At 33.8% G+C, this 17,960-nt stretch overlaps 1 protein-coding gene across 3 annotated transcripts in view; it reads left to right on the forward strand.

Moving 5' to 3' along the window:
• Window positions 1-17,960, forward strand: part of EPHA6 (EPH receptor A6) — a 730,766-nt gene that overhangs the window by 596,056 nt on the left and 116,750 nt on the right. For all 3 annotated transcript variants that reach the window (XM_032489792.1, XM_032489798.1, XM_032489806.1), the window contains 2 exons: window positions 1,031-1,156; window positions 15,934-15,995. In XM_032489792.1, coding sequence (XP_032345683.1) covers window positions 1,031-1,156; window positions 15,934-15,995 — 188 coding nt within the window. The remainder of the gene's footprint in view (window positions 1-1,030; window positions 1,157-15,933; window positions 15,996-17,960) is intronic.

Below are 17,960 nucleotides of genomic sequence, written 5' to 3' on the forward strand. Positions count from 1 at the left end.
GTGATTTAAACTTAGATGTACTATATCAATTACCAGGGCTGTCCATGCACTGATGTTGCATGTATATTAAATTTTCTTCTGAATGATTTTAGTGTCTTTCAGGTCATTGAGACTCCAAATTGTAATAACACTATTCCAAAGTGCAAAGTTTCTAATTCACATTCAGGGGAGAGCTCCCAAAATCTCTCAGATAGGAAGTGGCTCATTGTTTATTTTTAACCTATAGTGGAAAGACTCTGTCCTGGGAGACTGCCAGCAATGTAATATCACTCCCTACTCCAGGCCTCAGTTTGCTGGTCTGTAAAACGTAGATTTTTTTGACTGGATGATCTCCAAAGTCCTTTTCAGCACTGATACTCTTTTATTCTAGGGTTCATTATATTATAATTTTGTGGATAAATATCCAAGTAGTTTATTTTTTTTCTTGCTTCCCTCTCAATAGCCTTCTTAAAAATGAAAAAGCATGTGGTTCTACCTTTGCAAACTCTCATGTCTTGTCCCTAACAGAAAAGTGAGGCAAATTAAGAAATGTGTATGTTGTTTTTCTTACCACTATTTCAAAAACCTGTATAATTACTGGGGAATATAAAAGCTGTCCTCATTTTAAGCTCTCAGATTGATACACCTAAAGTAAAGCACTGTGCCTTCTAGTGCAGCACAGATCTCAGATCCTATTGGGGCTGTTTTCTGTGTATCTATATCTCGTGTGGACGTGAATTCTGCAAATAGAAAACACTAGTGGCTTGCATTAAATCCCCTTTGTCAAATGTAGATTTAGAAATTTTATCTTAGCATTCTGATGCTTCTAAATCCTCTTTAATTGTACCTAATTAAGAGTAACTTTCTTTTCAGAAAACTAGGTTTAATTTTCAAATCTGTGAATAAAAATGCATTTCATTCCTTTTAATTTTATAGCTTCCTTGTACAGTTTGATGTCTTTGTTGATTATAGGTTTTGTTCCAATTAAATGATCAACAGCTTTTCCACAGAGAAAACTTTATGATTAATGTTAATTTTTATCTCTTAAAAGGATCCTTCCCGGCCATTGGGGTGGAAACGTTTTGCCCCAGCTTCCTGAGGGCAGGGTTTTTAAATAGCATCCAGGCCCCGCATCCAGTGCCAGGGGGAGGATCTTTGCCCTCCAGGATTCCTGCTGGTAGGTATTTCAAATGAAATTTTCTGCCACCACATACAGCAGTAGGACTGTGCTCATAATTGATAGACCCACAATACAGAAATAAATATTTCTAAAATACATTGTTGAAAAGAAATGCAAGTGACTTGTTAAAATGCAGGAACCACGTCTGTGATCTCTAATGCCTTAAAAATAATGTAAAAGAAGTGGAAGAAGGATCTGTACACTGGGCACCCGATCAGCATAGTGCTGCCTCTTTTTCGAGGAAAGTTTTTTCATTAATAAAAACTAGAGATTCAGGTCCCAAATTTGTAACTTAAGAATAAAACAAGGATGAATTTGAGCCACTTTGCCACTTGGAATTGGCTACAAAAGAGAATTTGAAGCTGAGTGTTACTCACAGAAAAAGTAATTCCATATCTGGGTGAGTTTATAGAGATTTAAATAAAGTTCCATGTCACTAAAGAAAAAAATGATTTGGAAAAAAAGAAAGTAGTAAATTTGGAAGACATTTTTGAGAAAGAAAATTAATGTGCAGTTTTCCCTAAAAAAAAAAACAATCTTAACCAAAGCCGTATTTTATCAATGAGAAAAAAAACAAAATATAGGATATTGAGCATTTTAAAGTACAATTTTGAAGTTGAGTAAATCATTTTGTAGATTATCCGTGGTATTACAGTCACAGATTGTTTTACTCTTACCATTTTGTAGAGTATCCTGCTGCCTTCCTCCCTTTCACCAGAAGCACGCGTATCTACTTTGTATTTTACATTTGTCGTAGAAAATGGAACTAGGATATTGATTCTTGGAGTTTTTTTTTTTAATCATAATTCTTATGTTTCTATCATAATTAGTAATTACGCTACAAATTATGGTGATGACACCAGTATTTTGAGGAGGGCTGGCCCAGCTAGCAGTATAATGGGACCATTTGAAAAAATCAGGAAATATAATGGAAACAAAATGCCATCATGCACATTTCTTATTTTTCTTGGCAAAATGATGCCATCAAAGCCTAAAATTATTACACTGATATTTTTCTTTTGCCTTTCAATTACCCTTGCCTGCTGAATTAAAACATACAAACAGTAACAAACCATAACTATGCTCCAGTGTCATTTGGTTTTATCATGGGTTAATTACTGAAGTGGTTGGAAACTTTCTGGCCAATAATGCCACTGACAGAGTAGGAACCAAAATTATATGCAATAAAAATTAGTAGTTTTAATTCTAATGAATGTTATACCACACTTTCTCTCCCTAGAAACAAAAATAGTATCAGTTGCACAAAAATTTTATTGGTGGTGGTGGTGGCGGTGGCTGTGGCAGTGATAGTGGTGTTGCAAAAAATTGGAGATAAAATCTAATAAACTGAGCTCTCAGAGTTAACTGCAAATACAAAAATGTAGCATTCACATATATTATTAATATTTCAGTGATTGGAATTAAAGAGTTGAACAAATGATTTGTAGTTTTATGGTTTAATCCTTAACTCTTAATGACAAATCTTGGTGGATTTAGGTATATTTTGCAAAAATAACATTACAAAGTTCAGTAGTGACTTGAATTATTCAACATCACTGGTAAAAAAGATAACCTTTGTCATTTAGCCACTGAGAATGATAGAAGCAAGATGATGTTTGTGTAATACATACACAGAAACAGCTTTCCAGAGAGGAATGTAAAAGAACACTCTAGCACTCTATTCTTCTAGGCTGTAAGCCAAATTTGCCTCCAGCTTTCATAGGAGAGAAAACTCAGTTCAGTTTTCATGACTTACATACAAATCAGGTTTAACAAAATTGCTTCATAAAAAATTTATAGGTCTAAACTTGTTCCTGTTCCCTCAAACTGAAATTAAGTCATCTCACTTTTCCTGACTTAAATCACTTTGATAAGTGGTCCCTGGTCATTTTCTCTGCTACTTTTTAGTTATAACTGCTATGATTTTAAAGATAATTTTTATCCTCTTCCGTTCACCTATAGCTTGTTTCCCAAGAATTCTCTTTATAATTTTGTATAAAGAGAAATGAAGCAATGATCATGAGACTCTTTTTTTTGTTTGTTTCATATTAAAAAAAAAAAAAAAGCCTTATGCAGGTTCTTTGCCATATAATAGTTGAGTGACTCTTCAGTTTGGGGGCAGGAAGCAGTTCCTCCCTTGACCTGTATCATGGCACCTTAAATTGCTAGCCAAAGGACGATGCCTATTGAGCAGAAATTAATTTCCTTTCTATCAATTGGCTATATGTCACAATACTTTTAGGATCTCATAAGTCATCTGCTGTATCATTCAAGGAATCACAAAATCTGTTCTAATGATGATGCTTGTTTAGTCCCCAGTTACCTTAATCTAATTTAAATGAGATACATAATGATGTCTTGTATAAAATAGTTTCTTTGCATTCATGTCACACTGTGCTATCAAGGAGCAATTTTTTTTCAGTATTTTTTTATACCAACCTCAATAATAAGAGAATCATTGAATTATGAGACTCGGAAAGCAGACAAGCCTGAAATCAGTATTTATGCAGTGGTTGTCATTTGTTTATATGACCTTTCTCGTTTCCAGAAAGGTCACAGTAAAGAGTAATTATTCTTAGTTTCAAATAGAGAAAAACACCAGGAAATAATTGACTGAAAGTTGAATAGCAAGTATATTCATATATTTACTGCAGTGCCTTTCAAGTAGTAGTTACCCAGTGAGGTAAGAAAAATCCCAGGAGAGAAGAGGAGAGGATGAGGAAAGAGAGGAGAAATTAGGATGACATAACTGAAATTATATATTTTAAATTTAAGTCTTCCCCACTGGATTCCTCCCTATTAAAATCAAATTTTACCCTCTTGAAAGAACTAATGTCACTCTTAGAAAGATGTTTTCAGGTACATACTCTAAAATGTTGATAAGCTCGCTCTCTTTGCTCCTCTAGTTATTTCTTTAATTTATTTCTGTAGTCAAACAATATTTGAAAACGGGTTAGAAATTTTATATACCATAAGGTATTGCTTATACATAGGGAAGAATTGCCTCTAGTTTTCTTTTCTTTTTCTTTTTTTCATTTCTTATTTATGGTGACTTGCTTAAGAACTAAGACAACTGGCAAAAAGGGGCACCTACACACTTGAACAGTTTATATTTTATTAGAACATTCTGTGGTTCCCAATTCAGAATTAACATTCTTCAAGCATTGAAGTCCAGTGAAAGTTTTAGCTATCCCATATAAAAGTTCTTCCCAGGATAGTGATTTAATTTTCCTATTACTCTTCAAAACCATTTGTAAACCTACAGCATTAGTTTCAGAATTGCCAAGACCCTAAGACATAGGGTCTTAGACCGGTGGCTCACCTTATGACAGCCTTCATCTCTACCCAACCCCTTCATATTGTGGGTGGTTTCATATGCTTACCACACACAAATAAAAAGAGAGTAATAAAGTCATTGTGAAATAGAATTATGCACCAATGATGGAATAATATATGGAAGTTTCACTGATTCACTGTCTTCCCTGTCAGTTCACAGCAATAACTATCTGATACCATGTGGTATCTTAAATTTACATGAGGTCCAAATATTACTTAAAAACTAGACTGACTTACGTTATATAAAGGCATATTCATTATCTAAAAATTACTTAGAAAGTAATAGCTTTGGTTGAATATGATTAGATCAACAGAATTCTACCTTACTTTCTGGAAGTTTTCTGTCAGTTGTGGGAAACTTGGTAACATTTTTCATTAATGAAGTAACTTATATATTGATTAGATTCTAAGCCAAATTCAGATGTAGGCCTTAACCTAAAAAAAATAATTTCTCAATTATAAGCAAAGTCTCTGAAAGAGAAAACACAGAAAAAGGCAGCATGTAGGATTTGGAAATAGATAAATAAATAAATTCTGGGGGAAAAAAATCAATGCTAAGATCTTCCTAATACTTCCCTTGTGGTTAACCTTGGAAGCTCTTTAATTGTTGAGAGAATGTTCTTCTGAAACACCATCTCAGTTTGTCTGTCTATGCTTTAAATATAATGGTATATGTATAAAACACCTCTTGTTACACTTTTACCTGAGCTTCTTTTGATTGCATGCCACGTGTTAAGTTCAAGGTAAATGGCAAAGATGAAGTGAATAACTGTCTTCACCTTTTTGCTGTGTAATCCCATGAGACTTCCTCTCTGCTTGTTCTGAATCAATTTAAAAAAAAAAAAAGAAATGCGAATACATGGAGACTGAAAAACGAGATTTGCAATACTAAGTATATGATTAATAGTAATTTTAATATTGTTTTTTTTTTACCCTTGGAAAGAGATCTGGATGAGCCTTATACACAAATAGTGAGACTTTTTCATATCCCTGTTACTGTCCCGTGATTAGTCATGCTAGGATATGAATTCACAGTCCAATTTTCTATAAGCCAGTAACAGATCCCACTAGACCATTTCTATAGCAAAGGACTTACAAGGCTGAGCCAAAATTAAAATGTCTTCAAAGTCCATTAACAATGATTTTCAATATTTTCCTTTCCATATTTCATATGAAATCCTATCTGATATGGAGGCAGGGCAAATATCACAGGCACTATTATCCAGTCAAAAAAAAAGTTTTTCTATTGGAAAGGCATACAGTTTAGATTTTAGAAATAAGCCAGGAAAAATAAAAATAAGGTTAAAGCTGCAAAGAAGCTAAAATCTACTAAATATAATGTTATCAGATTTTGATGCATATAGAGGACTGCAGAAAAGCAGTAATGCAAATATATGACTGGGTGGCAGACTTTGAAAGAATATACAATGAGTTAAGGAAAATTGGCATGAACTCAGTATGCCAAGGGAAATCAACAATGGAAAAATATATATCTCTTAAATACAATCAAACTGCAGTTCAGGAAAATCAAAGTAAACCATTTCATTCCTTTATATGGTCAGGCATTCTAAAAAAAAGGTCAGTAACTTTGTTCTAGCTTTACAATTGGGCCTTTCAAAATTGACCACTTTGACAGAATTTCTACTTGCTATAGTTCTTCTGAGATGATTATTCTTTTTATATTTTTTCTGTGGTGTATATGGCAGTTTGCCTTATTTTATCTTTAACACATATTGTTGTAATAAATATACATAAAAGATAAGAGATGATGGTTCACTTTTTAAGTAAGAGATCTTCAGGGAAAAAAAACTCTTTAATTGAACGATGTACATTTTATGTATTTCTGCAGTTGAGAATGTTGCCAATTACCCTGAATGATGTGTGTGTCAATGAGTATTTGTGTATGTACCTCCTTTAACCAAAAACTAATTATAAAAATAATAGGATAAACTGGATTAAATATGCAAAGTAAAGTCCTGAATAAATGATTCAAAAATGTAAACAATGGTGAAAAGTAAAACATTCATCTGGATTCCTAACCCCTGATTTCTTTATTCCTTGTCAGCTGTGTGATTTCAAGCCCCAATAGGCCCTACTCAATACTCATCTGCACAGTTCTGTTGCCTAGAGATCTCTCCCCCGGCAGTTTGTGCAGCTGCAGACTTCAGGAGGAAAGCCTGCAAATGAAGGTGTAATTCAAGCCTTCAAATAACATTTAGTTTATAAAAACTTTAATCTATCACAGTCTGTGAGTTTAAGGACTCCTGTGGATAGGCAGTCCTGATGTTGTGGTATAGGTCACAGATTCAGATTCCTTATGGATTATACTTTTTTTTCTTGGCCAAAAATAAGACTCTCTTCTCCAAGAAAATGGACATTTGATCATATATGTGCATGATTCCATATAATTTCAGGAGATCTCTGGATATTCTGAAGTTCATAAATGAAGAATTTCACAGATTATTAACAACTCAGTTTCTTTATGTTAAGTCATGTTTAACTAACACAGTGAGCAGCAACATCTTTGTGTGAGACTGACAGTGCATTTAAAAGAAAACAAAAAAGCACCATTTATTTGATATGGAGCTCTTGAACATTTACAAAGAGAATTTCTATTTTTTTCCTGCTGGAAAGACATGAAAAAAATCTTTAAAGAGCCTTTAAGTAATCTCCAATTATTTTTTTTTTTACTAGTTCTTTTTACTTCTCTATTTTCAGGTTCCTTAAATAGTTTTAGCCTCTGACTTTAGCTGTGCTTTCTTATTAGCATGAATGCTTCTTTTATCTACATATCACTTGAATAAGCTTGAATCTTAAAAAAATCTGAACTTTATATGACAGTTTAAATTCTCAGTCAAGAATATATGTCTACCCCCTAGAGACCTCCATGTTGTATTATTGCAAATCGTGCTGTCTACTTTGGTCCTATTCACAGAAACTACCAACACTTTCAAAAGATTCATCCAAGAGTCATTTTCTTCTTGCAAAGAAAAGTTCTGGGTAACTTTACACAGCTTGCTAAATGAGCTGGGTCTCCATGGGAGTCAGTGTTTAATCTTTGCATTGGTTGAGATTGTTGTGTCGGTGTGTTTTCAACTTAATGGGATACACGATAAGAAACTGAGCTGCTTCAATGCCTCTTGCTCTCTCGCAGGGCAGCATTCTTTCCCTCCTGGGCTGCTGGGCCACTTAAGAACATAAGTAAGCTAGGAAAGACCAGCCCTGTTATAAAACATGTCTCTTCTCCCCGTTCATTCTTTTGCATTGTAGGACAAAGCACAGTGGAAGTTGCCCTGTGGCACAATGTTAGCTTTTCATACTTCTATTCACAGAGGTGTCACAGAAAGTGCATTTAGCAAAACTGAACATTTTTTTAAAAAGTAAACCTTTTGTAAAGTTGCAGAAAGCCTTCAAAAATGTCATAATTTTCCTGGGGGAAAAAAAGGAAGGTAGTTGGTAGTTAATTTACATCATATGTATGATTCATTTGACAGTATTTCCTCCATTATAATTAAAATCTCACCACAAATAACCTATATAGTTAGGATTAAATATATCCTGTCCAGAGGTTTGTTTGATTTTTAAGTTTTCTGTTGATTTTCTTTTAATTAGTGAATAATACGAAAGACCAAAAAGTTGACTATTTGATCACTTATGTAATCATAACCCACTTTTGAAACTAGAAGTGAAACATAGTACTTGAAACATTGCTGGAAAATATGACATCTTCTTCCAAAAGCTTCAGGACTCTTTCTTTAAAGATTCCTTTGTAAGGGAACCTTGAGATCATTATCATAAACTGAGGTTTGGGATTCCGAGAAAGCAAAATCTAAAGGCTTTTCCAGCAAGTTTCATTAGCACATATTTCCTGTTTATATAGATTATTATAAGGCTTTATTGGGCTTTAAAATCCTAAAACTTCTCAAGGATACAACGTCTTTGGCAGCAACACGGTCACCAGGCCATTATGGCTCTCTAAGATGTGTTTTTAAGATGAGGCACAGAGATCTGGGGTACTGATTGCTTCCTGTTCTCCAAATTACTCATGGAAACCCAAGTATTATTTGGGGGTATGACAAGATGGCCAGGCATTCAGACTCTGGAGCCAGATTGCCTGGCTTCAAGCTCTGGCCCTGCCAGTTGCTCAGTGTGTATTCTTGGACAATTTGCTTAAACTCTCAGTACATCTGTAATCTTATCTGTTAAACTGAACTAGCGATTATACTCACCACAGGGGTTGGTGCGAGGATTAAATGAGTAAACCCATGTAAAGCCCTTAGAACTATGTCTGGCACATTGAAGAACTTATTTTTTAAGTTGTTGTTACATATGTGTTGATTAAGATATAGTATCTATTTTTAAATTAACCACACTACAGATTTTGCAGAAAGAAACCTCCAACAAAGGTAACATAAAATTATTTATTTGACATGCAGTTTAATTTGGTTTTGAACTTAGCCATTCCACAGTATTTCAAGTCATGAGAATTCTCTGATGTGTTTTGTTCATTGCTACCTAGTGGTAATTAAACTATTATTATTATATAATCAATTATTTCTTTCATAATAATTGGAAAGCTAAAAGTCATAATTCAGCTAATTTCAATGCATCTGCTTTTAATTTGATCATAATCTTATATTACTTTTATAAATGTGGATGTAATACAAACTCAATCATTCTTAAAAATTTTTTATGTTATTAAAATTTTGCAATGTGGTTAATGTCTTACGTTGAAAACACAATCTAATATCAGGCATCTTTGGCAATAACTCTCATTGTCAGTAAGACATTTCTAGTTAAGGAGAAATCTTTTTGCCCATATGGTAATTTCCAGTAAAAGGAAGGACAGTACTGAATATTACTGACGTTAATTGATGCAGATGGTATGTCACTGCTTTCTGGAACTGTCAGGAAATTTGTTTCATTTCGTTAGCCTCACATCTTTGACTTACTCTAAAACAAATCTAGATTAAGAAATGTTAGTGTGTTCATAAATGCAAATCACCCCTCCTGATTTCTGCTCACATAACTCATAAGTGAGTTATGTTTGATCACAGAATAAAAATATTCTTCAGCGTTAATCCAAAGGCATTTAGATCCCTTTAAATTCAAAAAGCAAAATAAAGAATTAAGACAAAGCATGGGACCAAATCAACATAGTTATTATATAGACGTAGGGGTTTCAAATACTTCTAAGGTTGAAATCAATTCCAAATTAACCTAAGACATATTGATACAGATACAAATCTGTAAATAGAGTATGTAAGACACAAGATGGCTTGTTAGGTAAGAATAAGAATTTACTTCCTATAAAAGCTATTTCTAAGAAACTGTATGTCAGCCGAGGGAGGCTGATGTGGGGTTCTAGGAGGTGAGCGGCCCAAGCGAGAAAATGCACGAGGAGTTGCCATACCGCCGGACAGACTTCAGCCGGAGACACCATGGGGTTAACAACACTTTATTGTAACAGGGAGGTACGCCTATGATGCACCTGTCCTGCTTTTATCTGTTTTCTGTCAGCACACGCGTGGTCTGAGTTTCTTTGTTCATTAGGCTTACAGAATATCTCTAGCACATGCATACTTCTATTTTCTTTGTTCTAAATCTTATATAATTGATGCATGCATGGAGCAATTATTTACTGCATACTACGAACATGCTCTGATCGTGGCCTCGGGTCCCACAGCTGTAACTCATCTCAATGCTCTGATCGTGGCCTTGGGTCCCACGGCCTTAACTCAACTCAAGACCAGCTCACACTGTATGTTACAGTATGTTATTTAAAGTAAGAAAATACCCATTTTTGATTATTTTACTCTACTCTAGGAGAAACCATCTTGTTCTTTAAAGCAACTTCAGACCTATCAATTTCAGTTGTATAGGATTTAAATAGACTTTTGAGACCAGCAGGAAAGTTCCAAAATGTATTGACCTTAGTCATTTACAGTAATGAACCTTCTTAACTCTGAAAACCGCTTCTTAGCTTAGGATTCAACATCTAGTCAGTACAGTAACATATAACACTTGCATTTATCCATTCATTCTTTAAGCTGTTATTGGATGTTTCAATGTTTATAGTATCAGATACTATTCTCTGTGTTGTAAACACATTATTTCAGTTAATCTCACATCTCACTCAGTGGAGGACGGAGATTAATACCTCCTCCATTGTGATTTAATTCATCTCAAGCAATGGAGGTGTTGTTATGTAATAATATTCCATACACAAATATACAAATGAGGAATGTATATAGTGTACAAATGAGAATGAAGCAGAGTGATAAGTGAGTTATGAAAGGTCACCTGCCCAAAGTGGAAAAGTTCAATATCATGCAGTCTTACTCTAATCCTACATCTTCTAACTGCACTGTGCTGAGCACACAAAGCATAAGGTAATAAACCAGCCCAATTTGCCTGGGACACAAGGATTTCAGTGCTAAAACCAGAAATATACTGCTTAATATATTAAACATGTAACTAGCAGTTTTTTTTTCTTTGCTGTAGGATATGAAAGAATCTTCATGACAGTCAAACGACAATGGAACATGAAAATGATGCATTTTTATAGAGCTATTTTTTGCTACATAGTGGACAGTTATAATAAGAAGGGGAAAGCAGATAATTGTGCCCAAAAGGAAAAGAAAGTGAACGTACACCAACATTTTTAAATGCCAACTGTTGCCAGATGCTGTGTCAGTTTTATGTTTTCTCATCTAATCCTTTGAAAATTATGTATCGTATGTGATATTATCCTCTATTTATAGATGCAGAAACTGAAAGAGCTAAAATAACTTGCCCAAGATCATGCAATGAATAGGTAGCAGAGCTGACATTTGAATTTTGTTTTTTTCTTCAAGACCGTATATTTTATAATACAAATAATTTAGGATTAAAGTCCTTTGATTACCATTCTATTATCTCAGTAACTCTTCTCTAGGTCTGAATTATTCCTGGGAAGCATCTTTATTTGTATGTTCCTTCTGACATTCCAGTCCAAAAAAAATTAAATTGGGTACCTACTCTGTGCCACACCCTGTAGTAGACAGTGGACTTACAGAGAAGCATTACGCACAAGTCCATCATTTTACAGTGGGAGGCAGACACACTGTAGTTAGTATCAATGCCATACTATAAGTGTTATATAATTTTTTAAGATATAAAGGGAAGCAAAAGTAAACAATCAGGTCCTCCTAAAACAAGAAAGTGATTCATAGGGGAATTGACAGTGAAGATGGTATTTAAGTTCCTTTTTTTATTTTTAAGTATATGATTTTACCAAATGGGGATAGTGAGAAGGAAGGTACAAGTAAAGGCATACTTAAGGAATTATGAGTCCCCTAGAGAATTTGAAAAACAGGAGGTAGGGGGACAGGGGCAGTCAAAGATGAAAAGAGAAACAAAGGTAGAGGAGAGATTGTGAAGGAGCTTAATTGCCAAGCTGTTCAGACTTTAATCCTGCAGCAAACAATACAATAAGTAAGACAGTCTTTAAAGGAGGGGAGGGGACATTGGCCCTTTATAGTAATTGGCTGTACTCCTTTCCAGTGTCCACTCTGTGAGAGCAGGAGTCTTGTATTGACTGAGGATGTCTCTCCAGAAACCAGAAGAGTACTTGATGCAGAGTAGCCATTTAAAAATGCATATTTGATGTGTCACTGAATGTTTAAAATAATGATATACAAGCATTAACAAGTACAACCAGTAAACAATTATTGTGATAAGTCAAGCAAAAGAAAACAAAGGCAGAATATGGGTGATAATAGATTTTGCATAGAATCAGCACCATTTAATGACTTAATATTAAACCACTGATGGAATTTGATAAAGTGGGAAGTCCAGTAGTACCATAGATTTTCAAACCTGGGTAACTAGATGGATGGTTATGCTTTAACCAAAACAGAAATACAGAAGGAAAAGGAAGTTCAAGGGAAATTTTTAAAGTTTGGATTTGAACTCACTGAGGATAGAATTTGTTTAGGACATGATCTGATAATCACCAGGCAGCAGTGTTAAGAGAAAAACAATCCTCCAATTTTAGGACATATCTTGTGCATAAAAATAAATATTTAATATGTAACTTCGTTCAAATTTATGTCATCCATATCTTTTGAATGCCTTAGAGGGGTAAGAAAATTATTTCACTTATTAGCAAACCCATTTGAGATTATAATTATAAGTCTCAGCACAGCAGAAATAGGGAAGTAGAAAGCGATTAATTAACTGACTCAAAAAGTCCTGAACTGCAGTTAGGGAGGAAAAAATATAGGCAACCTGTCAATCCAAATTATCATCACAAATTCTGTTAGCTGTCAGACAAAATGTAGATGTAATATAACATTAAATAAACTAGAATTGATTTAAATTGGTGATAAGAGTTTGGGGTTGTTGAGGTTTGTGTAGATTCTTGAAATTAATGACTGCACCTTAGAAAGTTCCAAACTAATACAAAACACTACATCCAGCAGAAACTGTCTAAAAAAAAACTACTATAAAAATGGAAATAAGCTGAAGTAGAAAATATTAAAAAAGAGAATTAATCACCTCCAAATATATTTTCCAGGAGTGAAAATGCAATATATAATTTTTATGTATTTAAAAATAACACAGGAAAAGCACTGTTCTCTCTCACCTAACCACATATTTGAAGACTACCATCCTAACTTTTATAATTTGCCTTGTATTTATCTATTTTATTGATTATAAAATGTAATCATGGACTATAAGCTTGTAATCTTCACAGTGTAACTAACTTCCCTATAGAAAACCACTAAGAAACAAATTACAGGTTAGATGCCAGTGGTATTGTAAAAAAAAAAAAAAAATCCTTAGTTTAATAACACCTGCTTTCAATTGATGCTACTGAACAAAATACAAAAGATGCAGAGCTCAGGTGTGAAACTTCTAATTCACAAGAAACCAGGGGAGTCTTCATCTGACTCTTTATTATCTTTAATGAGAAGATGAAACTTGTCACTGATGATTTTTAAGATTGTATAAAGTGTCTCCCAAGGAGTTATAGATAGAACTAATCTCAAAGTACTTTGTATTTCCATAGATCAGAATCTTGCTGAAATATTTCAGTGTTTCTCTCTTAGGAATTGTGAAATTGATGAGAATAATCAGCTTGTTTCCATGAAGCACCTACTCTGCTCAGCTCTGTGGGAGGTGACCTTGAGAAACCCAGTGAATGGGGATACAAAGCATCCACAGGGAGTTGAGAAAGAAAAACAACTCAATACAAAATCAGGCACACATTTTGTAATGCAGACAATAGATGTGTTGGGAATGCAACTATAGGAAATGTCACGGGGGGAGAATTTCAAGGAAGAGGTGAGTGTATACGTTCTGGGGAGGTGTAGGGTGTTTTTAGGGAAAGAAGCAAGTTGGGAGATAATCCTGGTAGGGGAATACTGAAAGGAAAGTCAGAAAGAGACAGGACTGAACAAATATAGGCGATAATGACAATTGATGGGCAGTAGATAAGGCTACTTAGGAGAGATGAGAGGTCCATTACTGAGGAGGACTGACTGACAGGATGGGCCTTACACTCCAGTCTATAAATCGTGCCTGAGAGGCACCTGTGGCATAAAGGTTAAGAGCTTAAGCTCTGAGACAGATGCCTGATACTGCCACTCACTTGCTGTCTGGGAAGTAGTTTAATTTTCTATCCCTCATTTTCCTATCTGTGTAATAGGGATAATAATAATATGTTAGTATTCTTAGGGAATGCCAGGGGGTTTTTAATATATATATTTTAAATATATCTTCATAAAACTAAATATGTTGTTCTGACAGCAATGGTCAATGTTGATTGAAAAGTTCTGACTGTGAGCATAAGAACTCATGCTTTGTAATAACCCAAATTTCCCCCTTAACATTCATAATCTGTTATCATTCAAACTGGAATATGTCTCAGAATTTTATTTTTAACTATAAAAATGGCCTTTTATTATCCCTATGTGGCTAACCAAGTATTTGCATTAGGCTCCCAGCTCCAGGCTCTCTGAAATCAATGGCCAAATAGAAGATTTCATGACAAACTTTCAGATTTAAAACCTGAAACTTCTAGATCTCTGCCTGCAGTAGTGCTTTCTGTTCATTTGACCTCAGTATGTTCTGATAAATTTTTTTTATCTGTATTTGGGTGAAATTAATGACTTTAAAGAACATTATAGAAATTCACCAAAACGGAAAACTTCTTTGGGTTCTAATTCTATGCATGATAAATTGGGAGCTTTATTACTACATTTAACCTTTAACACATCTTTCTTTAAAATACAGATTCAAATATAAAATCTAGCATTTGCAGACATTGTACTAATTTGTCACAGTCACCCTTTCTAACCCTCAAGGCTTTGAGTTCATAAAAGGGACATGAATTACAATATGAGATCTAATATTTCCATCATTGGTACACATATTTCTTTCCAGATCTTCTTTGTGCTCATGAGGAAAAACTCTGTGCACAGTGCAGATTGAATTGCTAAAAATTCCAATAAGAAGCAAGAAATATAGAAGTAAAAAGTAAATATGTCATACATGTTTATTTCAGGTAAATACCATTTTCCCTCCATCTGAAATGAGTTTATCTTTTAAACTTGGGCAATTGGGCAGAACAAATAGATTCTTTTCTTTGAAACAAATCAAAGTTATTTATGTTGAATATTCTACCTAATAGAGGTGTATTGGGGACTGTAACAACTGCAAATAGACGTGATAAAAAGAAATAAATGATGCTCAGTTTCTGATTTTAGCTTCTGCACTAGACTACGAAATCAGTTACTTTTTATGTACTGCCATTATTGTTCTGTTGATCTAATCTATGTCCAATAAAGAGATGATCAAGAACTATTACAAATCCCACCAACTTTGTAGCACTCATCAATTTACTGACATTTTTCTACTTAAAAACCCTTAAAAGCAGACTATGAGCGATGGTTTATAATTTCTTAAAGAGAATTTATGAATTTCTCTCTTCTGCTTTGCCTTAGGAGTATTTCAGAAATGCCCGGTCTAATGTAATTCAGCCATAATTACTGCATCACTGGAGGAGAAGTTGTACCACAACTGCCAAAGCAGCTACAGTAACTGCTTAAACTCTGACTTTAGATTGTTGACTGTCTTTTAAGAAAAAGATCAGGGCTAAAAGAACACAATCTAAACAAGAGATTGCAGGACTTTAGAAAAGCAAGTGCTTAATTCCTTTGTAATTCATCTTGTAATCCATGTTCTTTTTATGAACTCAAAGGGAATAATGCTATAAAGAAATGGAGAAATCCCTATCTTTAACATGAGTACATTTATAGAAGCATGTTGGAAAATGAGGTTCCTATTAATAAAATACAAGTAATTCAGCTGCCACAGCTGGAAATCTCTAACTGGAGCACATATTTCTGTAATTGCTCTAATTCTTGTGTGTTCTCTTGCTCTTTTTGCAGGCAGACCAGTAATGATTGTGGTGGAATACATGGAGAATGGATCCCTAGACTCCTTTTTGCGGGTGAGGTGTTCTTTTCTGATAGCATTTAAATAAGCTATTCTGAGTTCTAGATTTAAATCATTCATTATAAATTAATTTTTGCGTAATGTTATTCACGGATTTTTCTATGAAGAATAACAGCATTTTCTCTAGGGTGCATTTCTCTGATACTGTGATACATTAGAGTATTACTAAAGAGGGAGCAGATACACGTAATAATATAATTGATTTCTCCTATAAATTCACTTGCCATATAAATATATACATATTTCAAATGATGGTGTAAAGAAAGATTAAATGAACCTCAGTTGCTTCTCATAGCCATTCATTTGACTTTATCACATTTAACTATTCAGTATGATATTTTATGCATTATCTATAATGCTGAACCCCTTATGTTGATGTATATTTACCAATAATGATTCAAGTTCATATCAGAAAACGGATTTTATCAGCTTTATCCCTCTTAAGATCATTTGGCTAACTATTCAGAAAATAGAAGGAGAAAGAATGAAACTTTGGCACAGATTTGTTTTAGAAAAAATTTTAAAGCACTCTTTTTTAAGTGACTTATCCTTTAAAATATGGTGTATTAAAAATTATTTGTTTTATATCATGGTACAGGATAACATAGCTGAGAAGGCAGCATGAAGTTATATTTCAAAATGTATGTGTAATACCTTTAATATTTAAAAAGCTATCATTTGCCCCCAAAATATTCATTGATAGTAAAAAAAAAAAAGAAATATAAAAAATAATCAATAGAGTAAATATTTTTATCCCCAGCATAGGTCACATATTTGCATGTCACTGTTTTCTTGAATATATATTTATCTACAGAAACATCGCCAATTTTCTTACTTATATAATGACTGGACTTTTGCTATTTGAAATGTGTTATATTGTTTTTCTTCATTTCTATGTGAATAAACAATCTCAAGCATTCTTTCTTCACTTCATTTTTTGTTCAGTGTTATTTGGACAAGTGCTATGTGCATCTACTCTCTCTCTTGATCTCATTTTCATGTATTTTTCTTGATTCCATGCCCTCTTCTTCCAGCTGCTCTCAGTATTAGCAACGATGATATATTTACACTGTAACTGGACTTGATGTGCAGATTCAATGCCAGAAGCTGAATTCAGCGAAATCGTTGAGTCATTATACAGCAGTACTCCTCACATAGTGCATACTCTCAGCCAAGTATGCTCTTTAAGGCAAAATGAAATTCATAGGTGTTTGGGGACGTGAACTATTTGTTCTTTTCTGTAGTCATTCTCAGAATGTTATTTTATAGCTTGTATACATTTCTCCAGTAAATGTGCTAAATTACTTTACAATAGTTTATCAGGACCACCTATGGTACTTGAAATGCATATATACTTACACGCTTCCATTATGGTTATCCAAAACCTCATTTTTATCTGATACATATCAAAATGACTTATTTTCTAATGATACTTGTGATAGGATTTTTTTATCAACTATATCCTAGGGCTGAATATAATGGCAAATAATGTAACAGATACTCATCTAAATTGCTGCTGAAAATTGGACCAAATGACTTCCTTAAGCAAATTAGGAGAGAAATGTTAGCTTCAGATATATTTTTTAGCCTGCTAAGAGATAAACCATGAATTAATTAAAATACATTATAAGGGAAAGATAATATGTTATAAATAAAATATTTACTTGTAAACATCCTACTACATGTTTAAAAATGGTATATTTCATCATTTAAAATTTAAAAACTAATATTTTTCAGCTCTTATGTACCATGTAGGTAAGACCCAGTGCAGTCTGGAAAAGAGTAAATGTTCAAATAATTGTGGCTACCATTACTAATCCTATGAGAACCTTAACATATATTATCTGAGTTCATCTTGGCTCTGCCACTGGCTATGTGACCTTGTGACTTGAGCAAGTGACTAACTTCTCCGTGCCTCTGTTTACTCATATATAAAATGGAAATACTAACAGAATCTACC

This window comes from Camelus ferus, chromosome 1 (genome assembly GCF_009834535.1).
Source record: "Camelus ferus isolate YT-003-E chromosome 1, BCGSAC_Cfer_1.0, whole genome shotgun sequence".
Taxonomy (NCBI): domain Eukaryota; kingdom Metazoa; phylum Chordata; class Mammalia; order Artiodactyla; family Camelidae; genus Camelus; species Camelus ferus.